Source organism: Bidens hawaiensis, unplaced genomic scaffold (genome assembly GCF_021521415.1).
Source record: "Bidens hawaiensis isolate Kalapana, Puna unplaced genomic scaffold, B.hawaiensis_p1.1 tig00011225_1, whole genome shotgun sequence".
In the NCBI taxonomy this organism is placed as follows: domain Eukaryota; kingdom Viridiplantae; phylum Streptophyta; class Magnoliopsida; order Asterales; family Asteraceae; genus Bidens; species Bidens hawaiensis.
Window position 1 is genome coordinate 841,608 of NW_027491871.1, and position 20,798 is coordinate 862,405.

General features: G+C 38.4%; 1 protein-coding gene across 1 annotated transcript; it reads left to right on the forward strand.

Annotated features, from left to right (window-relative positions):
- Window positions 1-7,570: 7,570 nt before the first annotated feature.
- On the forward strand, window positions 7,571-8,038 carry LOC143537518 (uncharacterized). The gene has a single exon (XM_077031269.1). It carries the CDS (start codon window positions 7,571-7,573, stop codon window positions 8,036-8,038), a length of 468 nt encoding a protein of 155 aa, XP_076887384.1.
- The last annotated feature ends 12,760 nt before the right edge of the window (window positions 8,039-20,798 follow it).

The following is a 20,798-nucleotide window of genomic DNA, read 5'->3' on the forward strand; positions in this document are numbered from 1 at the left end:
CAATAGATAATACTATAAATTTTATTAATAATAACAATAGTAATAAAAATCATTTTCTCTTAAATAAAAGAAAAGTAACAAATGAGTAAATGAAAAGAAAATTGCATCACGTGAACTTCACATTTCACAACTCTTACCTTTTTTTTGTCATGATATAATATTTATATATGGGTTTTTAATTGTTTGTCTGATGCATTATTCGTTTAACATGTTATGCAGCCCAATAAACAATTAAAGAAGTACTAAATAGGCTTAGTGGGTTTGATGGACCAAAATAAAAGAAGTCAACTAGGTTTAATTACATGGGTCGGTGAAGATAATAGAGAGGAAATTTGGACGCATTAGAATATATATATACATACATATATATATATATATATATGTATTTGAGCAAGATCAGGGGAGCCACCAACAGGGTTTTACAAGGTGTGCCGAAGACTTATTTTTCTTGGGGAGCTTCAGTTCATCGCAAGACAGAAGATAGCAAACACGAGTTCGGTTCGGATTAAATTTATTATTTTAGTTATGAACTCGTTTGTTGAATATAATTATTTGTTGGCTTTTTTGAACATGGTTGTTGGCTAAACCTTAGTTACTTAGGCTAAAATGATTTTTTGTTGATTGTTTTGGACTTGTCGTTTTCGGGTTTTGTTTATGGGATTTTGATTAATTAAAAGTTTTGATTAGTTTTATTGGATGTGTCTCATGCGTATTTATTTTTAATTTATGTCTAAATGAATGTTTCACATGTTTCTTGATTGATTGTCTTTCGAATATAGGTTGCATGTTAGGTTGTTAATTGTGTGTTTTCAACTTGTTTATAGTTTATTGAGCTCATTCACCATAGAAACTGATTTTTGGCATATAGTTAGAAGTTTATATCCTTACCTACTTAGATATCTGACGGGTGATAAGTAGTCAGGTTTGTCTGCGTTGATAGGGCTTTAGGTTAAATTATCTGACAGGAGGTTTACCTATTATTTTCCTTAATTTCACTGTTTACCCGTGCCTTTAGACTATTCATAAACCACCCCGTGTACTTAGGTGCATTGAGATAGTGAAACTGACAGGTTAGCTATTTTCTAGGGTAATTGATTATAGTTGGTGAACTGACAGGTGAACCAATAAGCCGGTGTTTTTACATGATCTCCAGGATTTCCTCTTAGGTGACACATTGACTGTGATTAGGGATCAATTAGGTTTCCTAGAGCTTCATATCTTTAGATTTTCGGTTCCCATAGTAATTTCCCGTAACCGATAAAAGCCCGAGTCGTCACAATTAAGATTCCTTGCTTAGGTAACCCTTGCTTCCATCTACCTTCATCTTTTTCCATTTTCTCTAGAGGGTCGTACTTCATCATGGTTGGAAAACTTCCCCCTGGGTCAATCACTACCTAGGATAATCTTCAAGCTGAATTCCTTAAGAAGTATCTTCCGCATCTAAAGACTCGCGACTTCGTGATCAGATCTGTTCCTTCCGCATGGACCCTGATGAGCCATACTATTTTGCTTGGGAAAGGTTCCATAATCTGCTTAGTTGATGCCCCCAACATGGTCTACTTGAATGGGCTGTAGTCGAGAAACTCTATAACGGGCTGACTTTTGATATACATCAGAGATTCAATACGTCTGCTGGAGGAAACATGTTAGAGAAGCTGGATATAGATGAGTGTGAGTCCTTGTTTGAGAGTCACTCCCTAGTCGAACAGCAAGAGCCATCCTCCCGAGGTACTTCTAAAACCACCACCTCTTCCGCTCGAGGCATTTATCAGGTCTCGAATGATACTAGCATCGCGGCTGCCTTAGAGGCAATGCAGAAGGATATCCGAGAGTTGAAGAAGATCGCTCAGAAATGCGAAATCTATCGCGGAGGGCATGATACAGTTGATTGTCCGGTCGATCAACAGGAGAAGGTGGACTAGTTGGGTAATCAGAATCGAGGAGCGAATGCCTACGGAATCTCAGGATGGAGAAATAACTCCAACTATTGTTGGAGGTCAGGAGGTAATGCTCAGGGTTGTCAGCAGAGGCAGGAGCAGGCTCAGGTTAGTGACCCAGAGGCAGCAAGGAGTTCGAGTGTGGGGAAAAGTATCAGTATGGATCCGGATCATAAGGAGCTTCTAACTAAGCAATCTACGATGCTTTCTCATCTTATTGACAGAGATGATAACACACAGTAGAGAGTGGCTGAGCACGACACCCTATTGAAGAACCAGTAGTCGTCATTTATGGAGATGTCTCGAAAGGTGGATGAGATGATGAAGCAGATGCTACCTAATAAGTAGGTCAGAGCATTTCAGGGCAGCACAGAGCTTAACCTGACGGCACAGTTGAAGGCGGTGACCACCCGTAGTGGCAGAGGAGGTGATCGAGAGCAGTCGCTAGCTGATGTGTTGTAAAACACACCTATTATCCGCACCTTTTTATCATCTTCTAAGTGCTTAATGATACAATAATTGATGATTTTAACTCAATTTAACTTGATCTTACAAAGTTTATTATTTTGTGTAGGTTACGAGTTTTAAGGGAGAAAAGGTTCGGGTTTTTGAAGTCATTGGAGGCCTTTATGATCAAGTTTGAATACTAAAACTCAAGGCCCAAACCAAGCCCACAAGATCCAAGCCATACATGTTATTAATATAAGATTACTAAAAAGGAAAAAAAAAACCTAAGCAAGCTGGCTGCTCACTTTTGTGTGGCTAGAAGGGTTTGGTGGTTGTTTCATTTAAGGAGACAAAATAATTTTGATTTCTTGGTCTAATATCACGTGGGCAACAGTAGGTCACAAAGCATAAAAAAAAACCCAAAATCCCTTTGGAGTTCCGATCGGCAGCCTCCATTCAAAGAGGAAAATAAGTTTTTTGTGCTTGTGAGGTCATGGAGAAGAAGAGGATCGTTAAGGATAACTTGGGATGGCAGCTAGGATCGTTCTCCATCGTTAATCTCAGCCCCAATTGGTAGTAAAACATCTATAAACTTTGTGTTCTTGTTCAAGGTTCATAACTTGTTTATTTGATCTTTAAACTTAATTTCTTTTGCAATTGAATTGAAGATTGGATTGTGTATGATCTTGATAGATTGTTGAATGATTAATATGATGATTAATATGGTGTTTATAATAAGATATACCTGCTGTCCAAAAATCATGTTAGGCTAAACTTGTTAGTTCTACCTAGGTTTGATGAATGTTGTTAGGTTTTAGTAAGTAATATGGATTGTTTGACCATCATGACTTTATTTGTTAATTAAAGTGTGGTTTAATATTGAATTAGGTTGTGTTTATTGGCTGTGATTTTGTTAATTATACTCGTATACCCCTTGCTTTAATTGATTGAATTAGTTTTGATTGATTATTGCTTGTTTGACTCTTTACTTAGTGTTTAGAGATTGTTTGCGAGAAGTACAACCGTAGGGATTAAATGGGTGTGTTAATTGATTAGATTCAACGGTTAGGCACCTTCCTAGAGACCGAGAGGTGATAGGAAATAAATTTGTCTCATTGCTTTTACTTGTTAGGATTAGGATTGCGCGAGAGCGGGTTCGGTTCTTGTCGGGTTTGGGTTTGTGAGCGATTAGTTGATCTAGTTTAAGTTAAACCAAATTGTTCCTCCAACCTTGGTTGCGTAGTATTCGTTTCCATTAGGTTTGTGTGTCGGTGAGTTCCAGATGAGAGTCGACATAAGAACACTTTAGCAATTCGTTTCCCGGTTTGTTCTTAAAATCAACTAAGTGTAAGTTTGGGTTTGTTAGTGAGACCGAGATGTGATCTATCTTTCTTGAGCGAACCTTAGTTGTGTCATCCTTAGATACTGGTTTCGTGAGATTATTCATTCCATTAACTCATTAGACCTTCAATATGATTCTTACCTAGGTAGACGTTTTCCCATTGTCAGTGTCATTCGTAAAGTTTCGTTATGTCTTGTTAAGTTAAGTCTTTAAATTTAGTTAAAGTAAGTTAGGTCAAGTAGTTTACTAATTAAAAATCATTTAAAAAATATTATTCTTAGGAAAGTCTTTTCTAGGGTTAGTGATCATAGACGTTTTTACGTGTCCTCTTGTTCGATACTCGGCCTTCATCAGTTCTATAATACTTACGATCGGTACACTTGCCGGTTGTGTGTAGTTTTATTAGGAAAATCATTTTTATAAATTTAAAGTTTAGTTGTGAGTTCCGTAGAAAGAAACACCCTTTAGACACACATCACCTTAAGATGAGGAGGAGCCGATGGACGAGGAGATAGAGATGGAGACTCCTGTGAGGACGCACGAGAGGCGAGTCCCAGCAAGTATCACATCAAACGGTGAGTCTCCTACAGAGAAAGTTGTTGAGAAGAAGATTGAAGATAAGAAGAGTCCGATGTCGATCTTACTCGAGTTCCGTATCCTGCTCGTCTTCTGTGACAGAAGTATGCGCAGGACTATGGACATTTCTTAGACATGTTTAAACAGCTAATAATCAATCTTCCGTTTGTCGAGGCAATCCTGCATATGCCAAAATATGCCAAATTCATAAAAGTTCTTCTTTCGAATAAGAAGAAGCTGGAGGACTTTCGACAGTATGTCTAAATGAAGGATGCTCTGCGGTAGTCCTTTTCAAGCTGCCGGAGAAGTTAGCAAACCCGGGACACTTCACGATTCCGTGTTTGTTTGGCAGCTCGAAGTTAGCAAACCTGGGACACTTCACGATTCCGTGTTTGAGAGCTACTCGTTGGCCGATTTAAGTGCTAGAATAAATTTGATGCCATAATCTCTCTACAAATAGCTAGACCTTAGCGAGCCCGTCCCGACGCGCATGAGTTTATCCTTGGCCGACCGTTCGGTCAAATATCCCGGGGAATCATGGAAAACGTACTAGTTAAAGTCGATAAATTCGTTTTCCCAGTGGATTTTGTTATTCTTGACATGGAGGCTGACGATTAGGTCCCACTCATTTTGGGACGACCCTTCCTGCATACTGCTAAAGCACTTATTGACGTCTTCGACGGCAAAATTACACTTCGTGTAGGGGAGGAGAATGTCACCTTAGATATCGTCAAATCGATGAGGAACTCTAGTAGGCAGGACGATTCCATTTACTTTCTTGACACGTTCATATCTCAGTTAGAGCGCTATCTTGACTACATCTTTGGAGCAGATTTGCTTAATCAGGAGGATGAGGTTGATGTTCCTCGGAGCATGACCTGAGCATTCTTGTTAGCTTACCTCCTGAATACCACAAGGTGTTCACGGTTGTTAATAGCACCAAGGGACCAAAGGAGAGACCATCGATTGAGGCACCACCATCCCTTGAGCTTAAAGAGCTACCTCCTCATTTGGAGTATGCTTTATTAGACGGTAATGCCGATTTACCCGTCATCACTTCTTCTCTGTTGACGGATGTTGAGAAGTCGAGGTTGGTTGATGTGCTCAAGGCACACAAACAGGCTATTGCGTGGAAACTCATGGACATTCAGGGCATCAGCCCGAACTTTTTCACGCACAAGATACATAGAGGATGAGTAGAAGCCTGTAATCCAACCTCAGAGGTGGCTCAACCCTAACATGTCGGAGGTGGTAAAAAAGGAGGTTATCAAACTCCTAGATGCAGGCCTGATCTATCCATCTCCGATTCTTCATGGGTGAGTCCCGTTCAGGTCGTCCCTAAGAAGGGACGAATGACCGTTGTCACTAACGACCGTAATAAACTTATTCCGACTAGGAAATTCCCAGGTTGGCGGGTGTTTATTGACTACAGGATGCTTAACGATGCTAAAAGGAAAGACCACTTTCCTCTTCCGTTCATAACTCAGATGTTGGAGTGTTTGTCGGGACGACAGTTTTACTGTTTTCTTGATGGATTTTCGGGTTATTTCCAGATCCCGGCAGCACAAAAGGATTAGGAAAAGACCACATTTACATGCCCATATGGTACGTTCACATACAAAAGTATGCCTTTCGGGTTATGTAATGCTCCGGCTACTTTCCAGCGTTGCATGGTAGCGATATTCCTGTACATGATCGAGAGTTCCATGGATGTTTTCATGGACGATTTTTCGGTATATGGGGACTCATTCCATCAATGTCTTTCCAATCTTGAGAAGATGATAAAGCGGTGCATAGAGACTAAGTTGATGTTGAACTGGGAGAAGTGACACTTCATGGTGACTGAAGGTATTGTGCTCGGGCACAAGATTTCGCGAGACGGTATTGAGGTAGACAGGGCTAAAATCGACACCATCAGTAGACTTCCTCCACCGACTAGTGTGAAATCCGTTCGTAGTTTTCTCGAGCATACGGGTTTCTGTCGTAGGTTCATTAGATATTTTTCTAAGATCACCCGGCCCATGAATCACCTTCTAGAGAAGGACGTTGCATTCTACTTCGATGTTGATAGTTTGAAGGCATTTGATTTTCTTAAGGGGCAGTTGGTTAACGCCCATATCTTAGTAGCACCAGACTGGAGCTTACCCTTTGAGCTCATGTGCGACGCTAGTGATTTTTCAGTCGGGGCTAATTTAGGTCAGCAGAAGGACAAGCACTTCCATCCTATCTATTACGCGAGTAAGACCCTCAATGATGCTCAGGAGAATTACACGACTGCTGAGAAGGAGCTTCTAGCAGTGGTCTTCGCGTTCGACAAATTCCGTTCTTGTTTCGTGATATCTAAAACCGTCATTTATATTGATCACATGGCATTGCGATACCTGTTTGCCAAGAAATATGCCAAGCCTCGCCTGATACGATGGATTCTCTTGCTTTCCGAGTTCGATATTGAGATTAGAGATAAAAAAAAAGGGAGAGAAGAATGTAGTTGCGGATCACTTATCACGTCTGGAGGATCCGAAGATAGAGGAGATTAGAAAGGATGCCATCGGGGACAAGTTTCCCCATGAGTCGTTGATGATGGTTAGAGTGAGATTTGAGAGAGGGCCAGTTTTGTACGTGAGTGCTGAAGAAGAGGGCCTACCATGGTTATCCGACATTGAGAATTATCTAGCCGATGGAGTGGTGGTCGAGGGCATGAGTTATCAGTAGAGGATGAAGTTTTTCGCAGATGCCAACCACTACATATGGAACGTGCGCATGAATTTTTCAAACAGTGTGACGTATGTCAGCGCATTGGTAACATCTCATCCCATAATGAGATGCCCCAAAACCGTTTGTGAGGTTTTCGACATTTGGGGCATTGATTTTATGGGTCCGTTCCCTTCTTCTCGAGGGAACCGATACATTCTCGTGGATATAGACTATGTTTCGAAGTGGGTTGAGGCTCAAGCCTTGCCCACTAACGATGCTCGAGTTGTAGTGGGATTCTTGAAGAGGTTGTTTAGTCGATTTGGTATTCCCAAGGCCTTGATCATTGATAGGGGAACAAATTTTTGCAATGCCCAGACGGAGAAGGCGTTGGCACGGTATGGGGTCACCCACCGGTTGTCCACCGCCTATCATCCACAGACGAGCGGGCAAGTGGAGAACGCAAACCAAAGAGTGAAGCAAATTCTGGAGAAAACTGTCTGCAAGAACCTAAAGAACTGGTCCGACAAGTTGGATGATGCACTTTGGGCATTCCGCACGAACAACACCCTTTAGGATGGTTTATGGGAAAGTGTGCCATCTACCGGTTGAGTTAGATCATAGGGCATATTGGGCGTTGAGTTCCGTTAATCTTGACCTGACCAAAGCTGCGAAAAAACGGTATTTCCAAATTCATGAGGTAGAGGAGTTGGGAGATGAGGTGTATGCTATATCATGGAGTTATAAGGAGCGTACGAAGGCGTTGCACGATAGAAAGTCAAGGATAGTGAAGGAGTTCAAGTGTGGGGATCAGGTGTTGGTTTATAATTCCCGTCTGAAGTTATTTCCAGGTAAGCTTAGATCGAGATGGGTTGGTCCGTACATGGTGAAGACGGCATTTCCGAACGGTGCAGTTGAGTTAGTTGATCATGAGTGGAGAGCGTGGAAGGTGAATGACCATAGATTAAAGCATTATATCGGTGGGCTGGTTGATTCGGTCGAGGAAGATGTATTTCTCCTCGATATCCCTATTTTGATTGCTTGATAGGGATAAGACTCAGGAAATAACCGAGTGTAGAGTTTGAATACCTTTTATTTGTTTTCTATTATTTGTGTATTTTGAGTCAGTTTTAAGTTTTTAGAGTCTGTTTGATGTCTGCTTTGGGCGCTTTGAGCTTTTTTTTTGCAAGTTTGGATACTTTCGTTCATACTCAATCTCCATTTGGACGGGGGCTTTCAGAGCTTATTTGATTGTAGAGGCTGGGTACCCAAAGTTGCGGCCGCGAATGAAATGCTATACGGTCGCTTTATCGGAACATGACATACGCAAATCATGGCCATATTAACAGGGGAGTCTGTTCCAATTTTTTTATTCTTTGTTTTATTTTATTTTACTTCTGCTTAATTTTTGTTTTTTCCTGTCTTCTATTGAGAACAATGCGAAATTTAAGTGTAGGGATGGGAAGTTGACGTTTTTAGTTTAAAAAAAGTATAAAAATATTTAAAAAAATTTAACAAATTTAAAAAAAAAATAAAAAGAAACTGATAAATAAAAAAACGAAAAAAAAGTTATATAAAAAAACGAAAAATTTTTAAAAAATGTCCCAAAAATTTATTTTACGTTTAATGGAAATGATATTTTAGTTTAAGGTTGATCTTTTAAAACTACTATTATATATGAGATTAAATAAAAGATAGCGCACTTAATTTGGGATGTGTGGTAGGCCTAACTAGCTTTGAAAGGCTTCCCCTGACTATTTTTATTAAACCTAATAATCATAAACCTTGTGTGTTCTCATCTAGAGGGGGTAGTGAAGCTGAAAATTCGATAAGGCATAATGAGTATTACCATAATTTGACTACCTTGAGGTGGTGAGAATTACATGCACTTAAATTTAACACACCATTATGTTTTATGAAAGTAAATAACGAGTGGTGGTGCCCGCTATGTCCATCTTTATACGAGCTTTAGATATTAGTTATATTTTTAGGGTAAAGATGTCTAAGAGCACATTAAAAAAAAAAGTATGTTTTGAAAGTGTGTTCCAAGAATTGGTCCAAAAAGCAAATGAAGTGAGATATTATGTATTGTAAAATGTCAAAGAAGCATTCTCAAAAATAGAAAAGGAGGCCAAAGTGCACATACTAGGCAGGGCCAAGAGCTTACGTGTTACCTTGGGGATGGTGGCTCTGAGGATACACTATTGGGGTTCAAGGTTCTTAGTCAATAAGTATTTTCTTAGGGAATACATAGGACAAAGTCCAATAGTACTTAGGGCATGATCGTACGACCTCACTTGACCTTTCATTCCTCTTCCACTTAAGTGCATTTTCTTCTTACCATTAAAGGGTTTTTAGCTTACGGTGATAGGTTGAACCAGTATGTTTCAACCCGGTTTTAATTGTCTTGATTATTCTTGAGATGGGGATAAGCAGATCTATAACTCTCTAGGTGTGGGACCCCTGGGTTTATTATTATCACTTGAACTTAATCATTGAATATGATGGAGGCTTGATAGGCTAGTGGTAGGGTTTAAGTGGACAACAATATCGGCAATCGCAGTTTTTGTGTTTATTTATGCTTAAAAATTAACCTATATGTTTTAAAGATCGACTTTGAATTATGATCCCATTGCATTACATATTTTTCGAGGACGAAAAAAGTATGTGTCAGCTTTTAAGGTTTTAAGGGACAATGAGTTAAAATAATAATGTTTTTACTAAACTTAAAATCAATAGATAATACTGTAAATTTTATTAATAAAAATAATAGTAATAAAAATCGTTTTCTCTTAAATAAAAGAAAAGTAACAAATGTGTAAATGAAATGAAAAGCGCATCACGTGAACTTCACATTTCACAACTCTTAGCTCTTTCTTTTTGTCATAATTTAATATTTGTATATGGGTTTTTAATTTCTTGTCTGATGCATTATTCGTTTAACATGTTATGCAGCCCAAGAAACAATTAAAGAAGTACTAAATAGGCTTGATGGGTTTGGTGGACCAAAATAAAATAAGTCAACTAGGTTTAATTACATGAGTCGGTGAAGATAATAGAGAGGAAATTTGGACGCATCAGAATATATATATATATATATATATATATATATATATATTAGTTTTGTGGGAACATCATCATTTTTTTTTTGGTAATTATTATTTTCGAGCAAGATCAGGGGAGCCGCCAAGGGGGTTTTACAAGGAGTGCCGAAGACTTATTTTTCTTGGGGAGCTTCAGTTCATCGCAAGACATAAGATAGCAAACACGAGTTCGGTTCGGATTAAATTTATTATTTTAGTTAGAACTCGTTTATTGAATATAATTAGTTGTTGGCTGCTTTGAACATGGTTGTTAGCTAAACCTTAGTTACTTAGGCTTGGATGATGTTTTGTTGATTGTTTTGGACTTGTTGGTTTTCGGGTTTTGTTTATGGCATTTTGATTAATTAAAAGTTTTGATTAGTTTTATTGGATGTGTCTCATGCATATTTATTTTTAATTTATGTCTAATGAATGTTTCACATGCTGCTTGATTGATTGTCTTTCGATTATAGGTTGCATGTGAGGTTGTTAACTGTGTGTTTTCAACTTGTTTATGGTTTATTGAGCTCATTCACCTTAGAAACTGATTTTTGGCTATAATTAGTAGTTTATATTCTTACATACTTAGATATCCGACGGGTGATAAGTAGTCAGGTTTGTCTGCGTTGTTAGGGATTTAGGTTAAATTATCTGACAGAAGGTTTGCCTATTTTTGCCTTAATTTCACTGTTTACACGTGTCCTTTAGACTGTTCATAAACCAACCCGTGTACTTAGGTGCATTGATAGTGAAACTGACGGGTTAGCTATTTTCTATGGTAATTAATCATAGTTGGTGAACTGACACATAAACCAATAAACCGGTGTTTTTACATGATCTCCAGGATTTCCTCTTAGGTGACACCTTGACTGTGATTAGGGATCCATTAGGTTTCCTAGAGCTTCATATCTTTATATTCCTGGTTCCTATTGTAATTTCCCATAACCGATAAAAGCTCGAGTCGTCACAATTCGGATTCCTCGCCAAGGTAACCCTTGCTCATATTTGAATTTGCTAAAGTCTTATTCGGTAATTTAATTTTATTGTTTACTTTAATTTAATTAAGTAATTAGTTTAATTATTTATTAGCTTTTAAAATAAAATAAATAAAAATCTAAAAATAATCTTTTCTTAATTATTAAATTAATTAGCTTTTAGAACTAGTCTCGTTAAATAAGTAAGTGTTTCTAGGATTCGATATTCCCGGTCTTCCCATAGCTATTCTACACCTGATAGATTCACTTGCCTGTTGCTAGTGGTTTCGTTTAGGGTATTCTAGGTTTTTATTACTCGTTGTGCTTGGTCATTGTTTGCCAAAAATTTGTATACCACTTTACGCACATCAAGTTTTTGGCGTCGTTGCCGGGGACACTTGGTAATAGTGAACTAGTTTCTATTTGCTTTTTATTTGTTTTTAGTTTTAGTTTTAAGTTAATTAGTTTTATAGTTTTTATGATTTCTATTTGTGCCTTGATTGTAACTTGTGTTCTTTAGGGACAAGCTTGGGTCCTCATTATTTACTTGTTTTTTAGTGTATGCGACGTTGGCGTTCACTAGGACCACCGGAGTTCATTGCTTCTGACGAACCCGAGATAGATTTTCGTGAGCGTCGTAGGGAGTTTCAAGATATTGCACGTGCTCTACGTGAAAGCAAGGTACACGTTTCTGATTCCATTTTAGATATGGGTGACGCTAACCTCCCTAGGCGTACGGTTTACTCGAGAGCGAATCAGGGAGTTATGGGGAGACGATCTGCTATCACACGTCCGGCGATGCCCGATGCTAATAACTGGCAGATTCCGACCAACGTCATGAATTCCATCACTAATTCTGCCCCATTTCACAGACTTGAAGACGAGGACGCGCCTGGCCATCTGAACAAATTCACTCGTATTTGAGACACTTTCAATATTTCTAACGGCACTCGTGCTTCTATCTACCTTCATCTTTTTCCGTTTTCTCTAGAGGGTCATACTTCATCGTGGTTGGAAAACCTTCCCCCTGTGTCCATCACTACCTTGGATAATCTACAGGCTAAATTCCTTAAGAAGTATTTTCCGCCATCTAAAGCCTCGCGACTTCGTGATCAGATCTGTTCCTTCTGCATGGACGCAGACGAGCCATACTCTTTGGCTTGGGAAAGGTTCCATAATCGGCTTGGTAAATGCCCCGAACATGGTCTACTTGAAAGGGCTGTAGTCGAGAAATTCTATAATAGGTTGACCTTTGAGATGCAGAAGAGATTCAATACGTCAGCTGGAGGAAACATGTTAGAGAAGCTGGATATCGATGAGTGTGAGTCCTTGTTTGAGAGTTTCACCCTAGCCGAACAGCAGGAACCATCCTCCGGAGGTACTTCGAAAACCACCACCTCTTCCTCTCGAGGCACTTATCAGGTCTCGAATTATACTAGCATCGCGGCTGCCTTAGAGGCAATGCAGAAGGATATCCGAGAGTTGAAGAAGATCGCTCAGAAATGCGAAATCTGTCGTGGAGGGCACGATACAGTTGATTTTCCGGTCGATCAACAGGAGAAGGTGGACTACTTGGGTAATCAGAATCAAGGAGATAATTCCTACAGAAACTCAGGATGGAGAAATAACTCCAACTATGGTTGGAGGTCAGGAGGTAATGCTTAGGGTTTTCAGCAGAGGCAGGAGCAGGCTCAGGTTAGTGACCCAAAGGCAGCTAAGAGTTCGAGTGTGGGGAAGAGTAGCAGCATGGATCCGGATCATAAGGAGCTTCTAACTAAGCAATCTACGATGCTTTCTCACCTTATTGACAGAGATAATAACATCCAGCAGAGACTGGCTGAGTACGACACCCTATTGAAGAACCAGCAGTCGTTATTTTTGGAGATGTCTCGAAAGGTGGATGAGATTATGAAGCAGATGCTACCTATAAAGTAGGTCGGGGTGTTTCAGGGTAGCACAGAGCTTAACCCAAAGGCACAGTTGAAGGTGGTGACCACCCTTAGTGGCAGAGGAGGTGATCGAGAGCAGTCGGAGGCAGATGATGAGGAGCCGGTGGAGGAGGAGATAGAGATGGAGACCCTTGTGAGGATGCACAAGAGGCGAGTCCCAGCAAGTACCGCGTCAAACGGTGAGTCTCTTGCAGAGAAACTTGTTGAGAAGAAGATTGAAGATAAGAAGAGTCCCAAAGTCGATCTTACTCGAGTTCCATATCCTACTCGTCTTCTGTGGAAGAAGTATGCGCAGGACTATGGACATTTCTTGGACATGTTTAAACAACTAAAAATAAAGCTTCTGTTTGCCTAGGCACTCAAGCATATGCCTAAATATGCCAAATTCTTAAAAGATCTTCTTTTGAATAAGAAGAAGCTGGAGGGACTTTCGACAGTATGTCTAAATGATGGATTCTCTGCGGTAGTCCTTTTCAAGCTACCAGAGAAATTAGCAAACCCGAGACACTTCACGATTCCGTGTTTGTTTGGCATCTCGACTGAGAGCTACGCGTTGGCCGATTTATGTGCCAGAATAAATTTAATGCCATATTCTCTCTATAAATAGCTAGACCTTAGCAAGCCCGTCCCAACGCGCATGAGTTTAGCCTTGGCCGACCGTTCGGTCAAATATCCCGGGGAATCGTGGAAAACGTGCTCGTTAAAATCTATAAATTCATTTTCCATGTGGACATTGTTATTCTTGACATGGAGGCTGACGATCAAATCCCACTCATTTTGGGACAACCCTTCCTGCGTACTGCTAAAGCGCTTATTGACGTCTTCGACAGCAAAATTACACTTCGTGTAGGGGAGGAGAATGTCACCTTCGATGTCGTCAAATCGATGAGGAACTCTAGTAGTCCGGAGGATTCCGTTTACTTTCTTGACACGTTTATATCTCAGTTCGAGCGTTGTCTTGACTACATCTCTTGAGCAGATTTTCTTATTCAGGAGGACGAGGTTGATCTTCCCCCAGAGCACAACCTGAGCATTCTTTTTAGCTTACCTCCTGAATACCACGAGGTGTTCACAATTGTCGATAGCACCAAGGGACCGAAGGATAGACCATCTATTGAGGCACCACCATCCCTTAAGCTTAAAGAGCTACCTCCTCATTTGGAGTATGCTTTCTTAGACGGTGATGCAGATTTACCCGTCATCATTTCTTCTTTGTTGACGGATGTTGAAAAGCAGAGGTTGGTTGATGTGCTCAAGGCACACAAACAGGCTATTGCGTGGAAACCCATGGACATTCAGGGCATCAGCCCGAACTTTTGCACTCACAAGATACTCATGGAGGATGAGTATAAGCCTGTAATCCAACTTCAGAGGTGGCTCAACCCTAACATGTCGGAGGTTGTAAAAAAGGAGTTTTACTGTTTTCTTGATGGATTTTCGGGTTATTTCCATATCCCGGTCGCGCATGAGGATCAGGAAAAGACCATATTTACATGCCCATATGGTACGTTCGCATACAAACGTATGCCTTTTGGGTTATGTAATGCTCCGGCTACTTTCCAGCGTTGCATGGTAGCGATATTCAAGGACATGATTGAGAGTTCCATGGAGGTTTTCATGGACGATATTTCGGTATATGGGTACTCATTCGATCAATGTCTTTCCAATCTTGAGATGATGATGAAGCGGTGCATAGAGACTAAGTTGATGTTGAACTGGGAGAATTGCCACTTCATGGTGACTGATGGTATTGTGCTCAGGCACAAGATTTCGCAAGACGGTATTGAGGTAGACAGGGCTAATATCGACACCATCAGTAGACTTCCTCCACCGACTAGTGTGAAATCCATTCGTAGTTTTCTCGAGCATGTGGGTTCTATCGTAGGTTCATTAGAGATTTTTTCTAAGATCACCTGGCCCATGACTCGCCTTCTAAAGAAAGACGTCGAATTCGACTTCGATGCTGATTGTTTGAAGGCGTTTGAGTTTCTCAAGGGGCAGTGGGTTAACGCCCCTATCATAGTAGCACTCAACTAGAGCTTACCTTTCGTGCTCATGTGTGATGCTAGTGATTTGCAGTTGGGGCTATTTTAGGTCAGTGGAAGGACAAGCACTTCCATCTTATCTATTACGCGAGTAAGACCCTCAATGATGCTCAAGAGAATTACACGACTACTGAGAAGGAGCTTCTAGTATTGGTCTTCGCGTTCGACAAATTTCGTTCTTGTTTCATGCTATCCAAAACCATCGTTTATACTGATCATGTGGCATTGCGATACCTGTTAGCCAAGAAAGATTCCAAGCCTCGCCTGATACGATGGATTCTCTTGCTTTCCGAGTTAAATATAGAGATTAGAGATAAAAAGACAGCGAAGAATGTAGCTGCGGATCACTTATCATGTCTGGAGGATCCGAAGAGAGATGATATTAGAGAGGATGCCATCGGGGAGAAGTTTCCCCATGAGTCGTTGATGACTGTTAGAGTGAGATTTGAGAGAGAACCAATTTTATACGTGAGTGCTGAAGAGGTGGGTCTACCATGGTTCTCCGACATTGCGATTTATCTAGCTGATGGAGTGGTGGTCGAGGGCATGAGTTATCAGCAGAGGAGGAAGTTTTTCGCAGATGCCAACCACTATATATGGGATGCGTCGTATTTGTTTCGTGTAGGCGCCGATTGAGTGTTGAGGAAGTGTGTAAGTAGGGAAGAGAGTCATGAGGTTCTTAGACATTGTCATGAGGGTTTAACTAGAGGCCACCATTGTTCGTCTTCCACCGCTAGGATAGATTCTGGCTTATATTGGCTATCGATTTTCAAAGACTCACACGAATTTGTCAAACAGTGTGATGTGTGTCTGCGCACCATAACATCTCATCCCGTAATGAGATGCCCCAAAACACTATTCAGGTTTTTGACGTTTGGGGCATTGATTTCCAAGTGGGTTGAGGCTCAAGCCTTGACCACTAACGATGCTCGAGTTGTAGTGGGATTCTTGAAGAGGTTGTTTAGTCGGTTTGGTACTCCCGGGCCTTGATCATTGATAGGGTCACACATTTTTGCAATGCTCGGATGGAGAAGGCGTTGGCACGGTGTGGGGTCACCCACCGATTGTCCACCGCCTATCATCCACAGACGAGCGAGCAAGTGGAGAACGCAAACCGAAGATTGAAGCGAATTCTGGAGAAAACTGTCGGCAAGAACTGAAAGAACTGGTCTTACAAGTTGGATGATGCACTTTGGGCATTCCGCACAGCGTTTAAAAACGCCTATTGGGACAACACCCTTTAGGATGGTTTACGGGAAAGCATGCCATCTACCGGTTGAGATTGATCATTGGGCATATTGGGCGTTGAGATCCGTTAATCTTAACCTGACCCAAGCTGCGTAAAACTGGTATCTCCAAAATCATGAGGTAGAGGAGTTGAGAGAAGAGACATATGCTAGATCATGGAGTTATAAGGAGCGTACGAAGGCGTTGCACGATCGAAAGTTGAGAATAGTGAGAGTTCAAGTGTGGGGATCAGGTGTTGGTTTATAATTACCGTCAGAAGTTATTTCCAGGTAAGCTTAGATCGATATGGGTTGATCCGTAAACGGTGAAGGTGGCATTTCCGCACGGTGTAGTTGAGTTAGTTGATCATGAGGGGAGAGCGTGGAAGGTGAACGACCATAGGTTAAAGCAATATATTGGTGGGCGGGTTGATTCGGTCGAGGAAGATATATTTCTCCTCGATATCCCTACTTTGATTGATTGATTGGGATTGGACTCGGGAAATAACCGAGTGTAGAGTTTGTATACCTTTTATTTGTTTTCTATTATTTTTATATTTTGAGTCAGTTTTAAGTTTTTAGAGTCTGTTTGATGTCTGCTTTGGGCACTTTGAGCTTTGTTTTGCAGGTTTGGATACTTTCGTTCATACTCAATCTCCATTCGGACGGGGGCGTTTTGAGCTTATTTGATTGTAGAGGGTACCCAAAAGTTGCGGCCGGGAATGAAATGCTATACGGTCGCTTTATCGGAACATGACACACGCAGATCATGGTCATGTTACCAGGGGAGTCTGTTCCAATTTCTTTATTCTTTGTTATATTTTATTTTATTTCTGCTTCATTTTTGTCTTTTTCTTTTCTTCCATTGAAAACAATACGAAATTTAAGTGTAGGGATGGGAAGCTGAGGTTTTTAGTTTAAAAAAAAGTTAAAATATATTAAAAAAAATTAAAAAATAAATAAATAAATTGATAAATAAAAAAAAACGAAAAAAGTTATATAAAAAAATGTCCCGAAAATTTATTTTACGTATAATGGAAAATGTTATTTTTGTTTAAGGCTAATCTTTTTAAACTACTATTATATATGAGATTAAATAAAAGATAGCGCACTTAACTTGGGATGTATCGGTAGGCCCAACTAGCTTTGAAATGTTTCCCCTGATTATTATTATTAAACCTAATAATCATAAACCTTGTGGGTTCTCATCTAGAGGGGGTAGTGAAGCTGAAAATTCGATAAGGCATAACAAGTATTATCGTAATTTTCTTGCCTTGAGGTGGTGAGAATTACATGCACTTAAATTTAGCACACCACTCTGTTTTATGAAAGTAAATAACGAGTGGTGGCGCCCGCTATGTCCATCTTTGTACGAGCTTTAGATATTAGTTATATTTTTAGGGTAAAGATGTATAAGAGCATATTCAAACAAAAAAGAGTATGTTTTGAAAGTATATTCCAAGAATTGGTCCAAAAAGCAAACGAAGTGAGATATTATGTATTGTAAAATGCCAAAGAAGCATTCTCAAAAATAGAAAAGGAGGCCAAATTGCACATACTAGGCGGGGCCGAGAGCTTACGTGTTACCTTGGGGATGGTGGCTCTGAGGATACACTATTGGGTTCAAAGTTCTTAGTCAATAAATATTTTATTAGGGAATATATAGGAAACGTACAATAGTACTTAAGGCATGCTCGTACGACCTCACTTGACCATTCATTCATCTTCCACCTAAGTGCATTTTCTTCTTAAAAACCCTTTAAAGGGTTTTTAGCTTACGGTGATAGGTTGAACTAGTCTGTTTCAACCCGGTTTAATTGTCATGATATGCTTGTGATGGGGGTAAGCAGATCTATAACTCTCTAGGTGTGGTACCCGTGGGTTTATTATTATCACTTGAACTTAATAATTGAATATGATGGGGGCTTGATAGGCTAGTGGCTGGGTTTAAGTGGACAACAATATCGGCAATCGCAGTTTTTGTGTCTATTTATGCTTAAAAATAACCTATATGTTTTAAAGATCGACTTTGAATTATGATTCCATTGCATTATATAATTTTCTGAGGACGAAAAAAGTATAAGTGTGGGGATATTTGATATGGTTTGAAATATACATATTATATATATATATATATATATATATATTCCCTACAATTTGAGTACTTTTGAGCTAGGCTTTTATTAAATATTACTCATATTTGGTTCATGTGTTGGCTTTTAAGGTTTTATGAGACAACGAGTTATAATAATAATATTTTTACTAAACTTAAAACCAATAAATAATACTGTAAATTTTATTAATAATAATAATAATAATTCTTTTCTCTTAAATAAACGAAAAATAACAAATGAGTAAATGAAAAGAAAAGTTCATCACGTCACAACTCTTAGCTCTTGTTTTGTCATGATTTAATATTTGTATATGGGTTTTTAATTGCTTGTCTGATGCATTATTCGTTTAACATGTTATGCAGCCCAAGAAACAATTAAAGAAGTACTAAATAGGCTTGGTGGGTTTCGTGGACCAAAATAAAAGAAGTCAACTAGGTTTAATTACATGGGTAGGTGAAGATAATAGAGAGGAAATTTGGACGCATCAGAATATATATATATAGGGGATGGTTCAAGAGAGAAATGATATTATTGTAAGAAATGAATATGGACCACTAGTTTTGTTTTAAGTTTTAAATGCTTAAAGCTAAACAAAGAAACTATTAATTATTCTCTTTCTTCAATTAATTTAACTAATAACCCATAATAATTATTTATTTAATTAATATAACTAATTAAATTATTATAATTAGAAAATATTAAGAACTCATTTATTTTTATAACTTACTTTTTGTTTCTTGAATTTTTATCCTACACAAGTATAATTTATTCATACATTAAAATTCCTTTCTATCAAAAACTAATTTCTTCCAACTCAATATATTAATATCCATCAACATATACTTACATTATGATGAATAATACCAAAAAACAATTTTACATGTGTTTACATTAGATATCAACAAAAAACATACAACCTACATAAAAGCGTATAATCTACACTTATTCTAAAATTAAGACAACATATAAGCTACACACGAAAAACATTTAACCTACACACAAAATTCATCATCAATAAAATACACACGCACACGAAAACATATGACCTACACACAAAAAACATATAACCTACACACGAAAATTTTATCTTACACAAATACAATTTATTCATACGTTAATTTCTTTTCAAAACCAATTTCTTCAAATTCAACATATCAATATCCATCAACACGTAGTTACATTGTGATGAATAATACAAAAAACTATCTTACACATGGTTGCATTAAATGTCAATAAAATATATACAACCTACACCAAAAACATATAACCTACACTTTTTCTAAGAATAAGAAAACATATAGTTTAAATATGAAAAACATATGACCTACGCATGTGTAGGGTATGTGTATCTTTGTGTAGTTTATATAATTGTTGATTTCGAATTACATATGTAAGTTATATGCTTTTTGTAGGTTGTACGTTTTTATTGCTCAAAGCAAGTGTAGGTTGTATATTTATTGAACTTAAATACGTTGATATATGCTAATATATTGAGTGAAAATTATTTTTTTTAATATAAAGAAATAGTATTAGATGAATAAATTGTATTTATGTTGAATAAAATGAAGAATGTGTAAATAAAAAATATAACTAAAGTAGTGTTTTTATCTTTCTAATTATTATAGTTAAATTAGTTAGATATATTAATTAGAGATATTTATTATGGTTATATTAGTTGTATTAATTGAAGAGAGAGTGTGCATTTATTGTTGCATTTACATCTTTTTTATTTATTTTTAAATATTTAAAATCTATAATAAAACTAGTGGCGCATATTCATTTCTCTCATTTCTTGTAATAATTTGATTTCTTTCTTGAACTTAAACCTATATATATATTAGCTTTGTGGGAACATCATCATTGTTTTTTTTTGGTAATTATTATTTTCGAGCAAGATCATGGGAGCCGCCAAGGGGGTTTTACAAGGTGTGCCGAAGACTTATTTTTCTTGGGGAGCTTCAGTTCATCGCAAGACAGAAGATAGCAAACACGAGTTCGGTTCAGATTAAATTTATTATTTTAGTTATGAACTTGTTTATTGAATATAATTATTTGTTGGCTGTTTTGAACATGGTTGTTGGCTAAACCTTGGTTACTTAGGCTTGGATGATGTTTTGTTGATTGTTTTGGACTTGTCGGTTTTTTGTTTAGGGATTTTGATTAATTAAAAGTTTTGATTAGTTTTATTGGATGTGTCCCATGCGTATTTATTTTTAATTTATGTCTGAATGAATGTTTCACATGTTGCTTGAATTATTGTTGTACGTCCCGGTGCGATGGTGATCGATACGAGATCCACACGAGGTCTAGGAGTGCGGAATCATCCTAGACTCGTTTATGGTGTTATGGACGAAGAACACGAATAAACACAAACATATACATGAATGGGATAACACAGATCTACAGATTGCTTT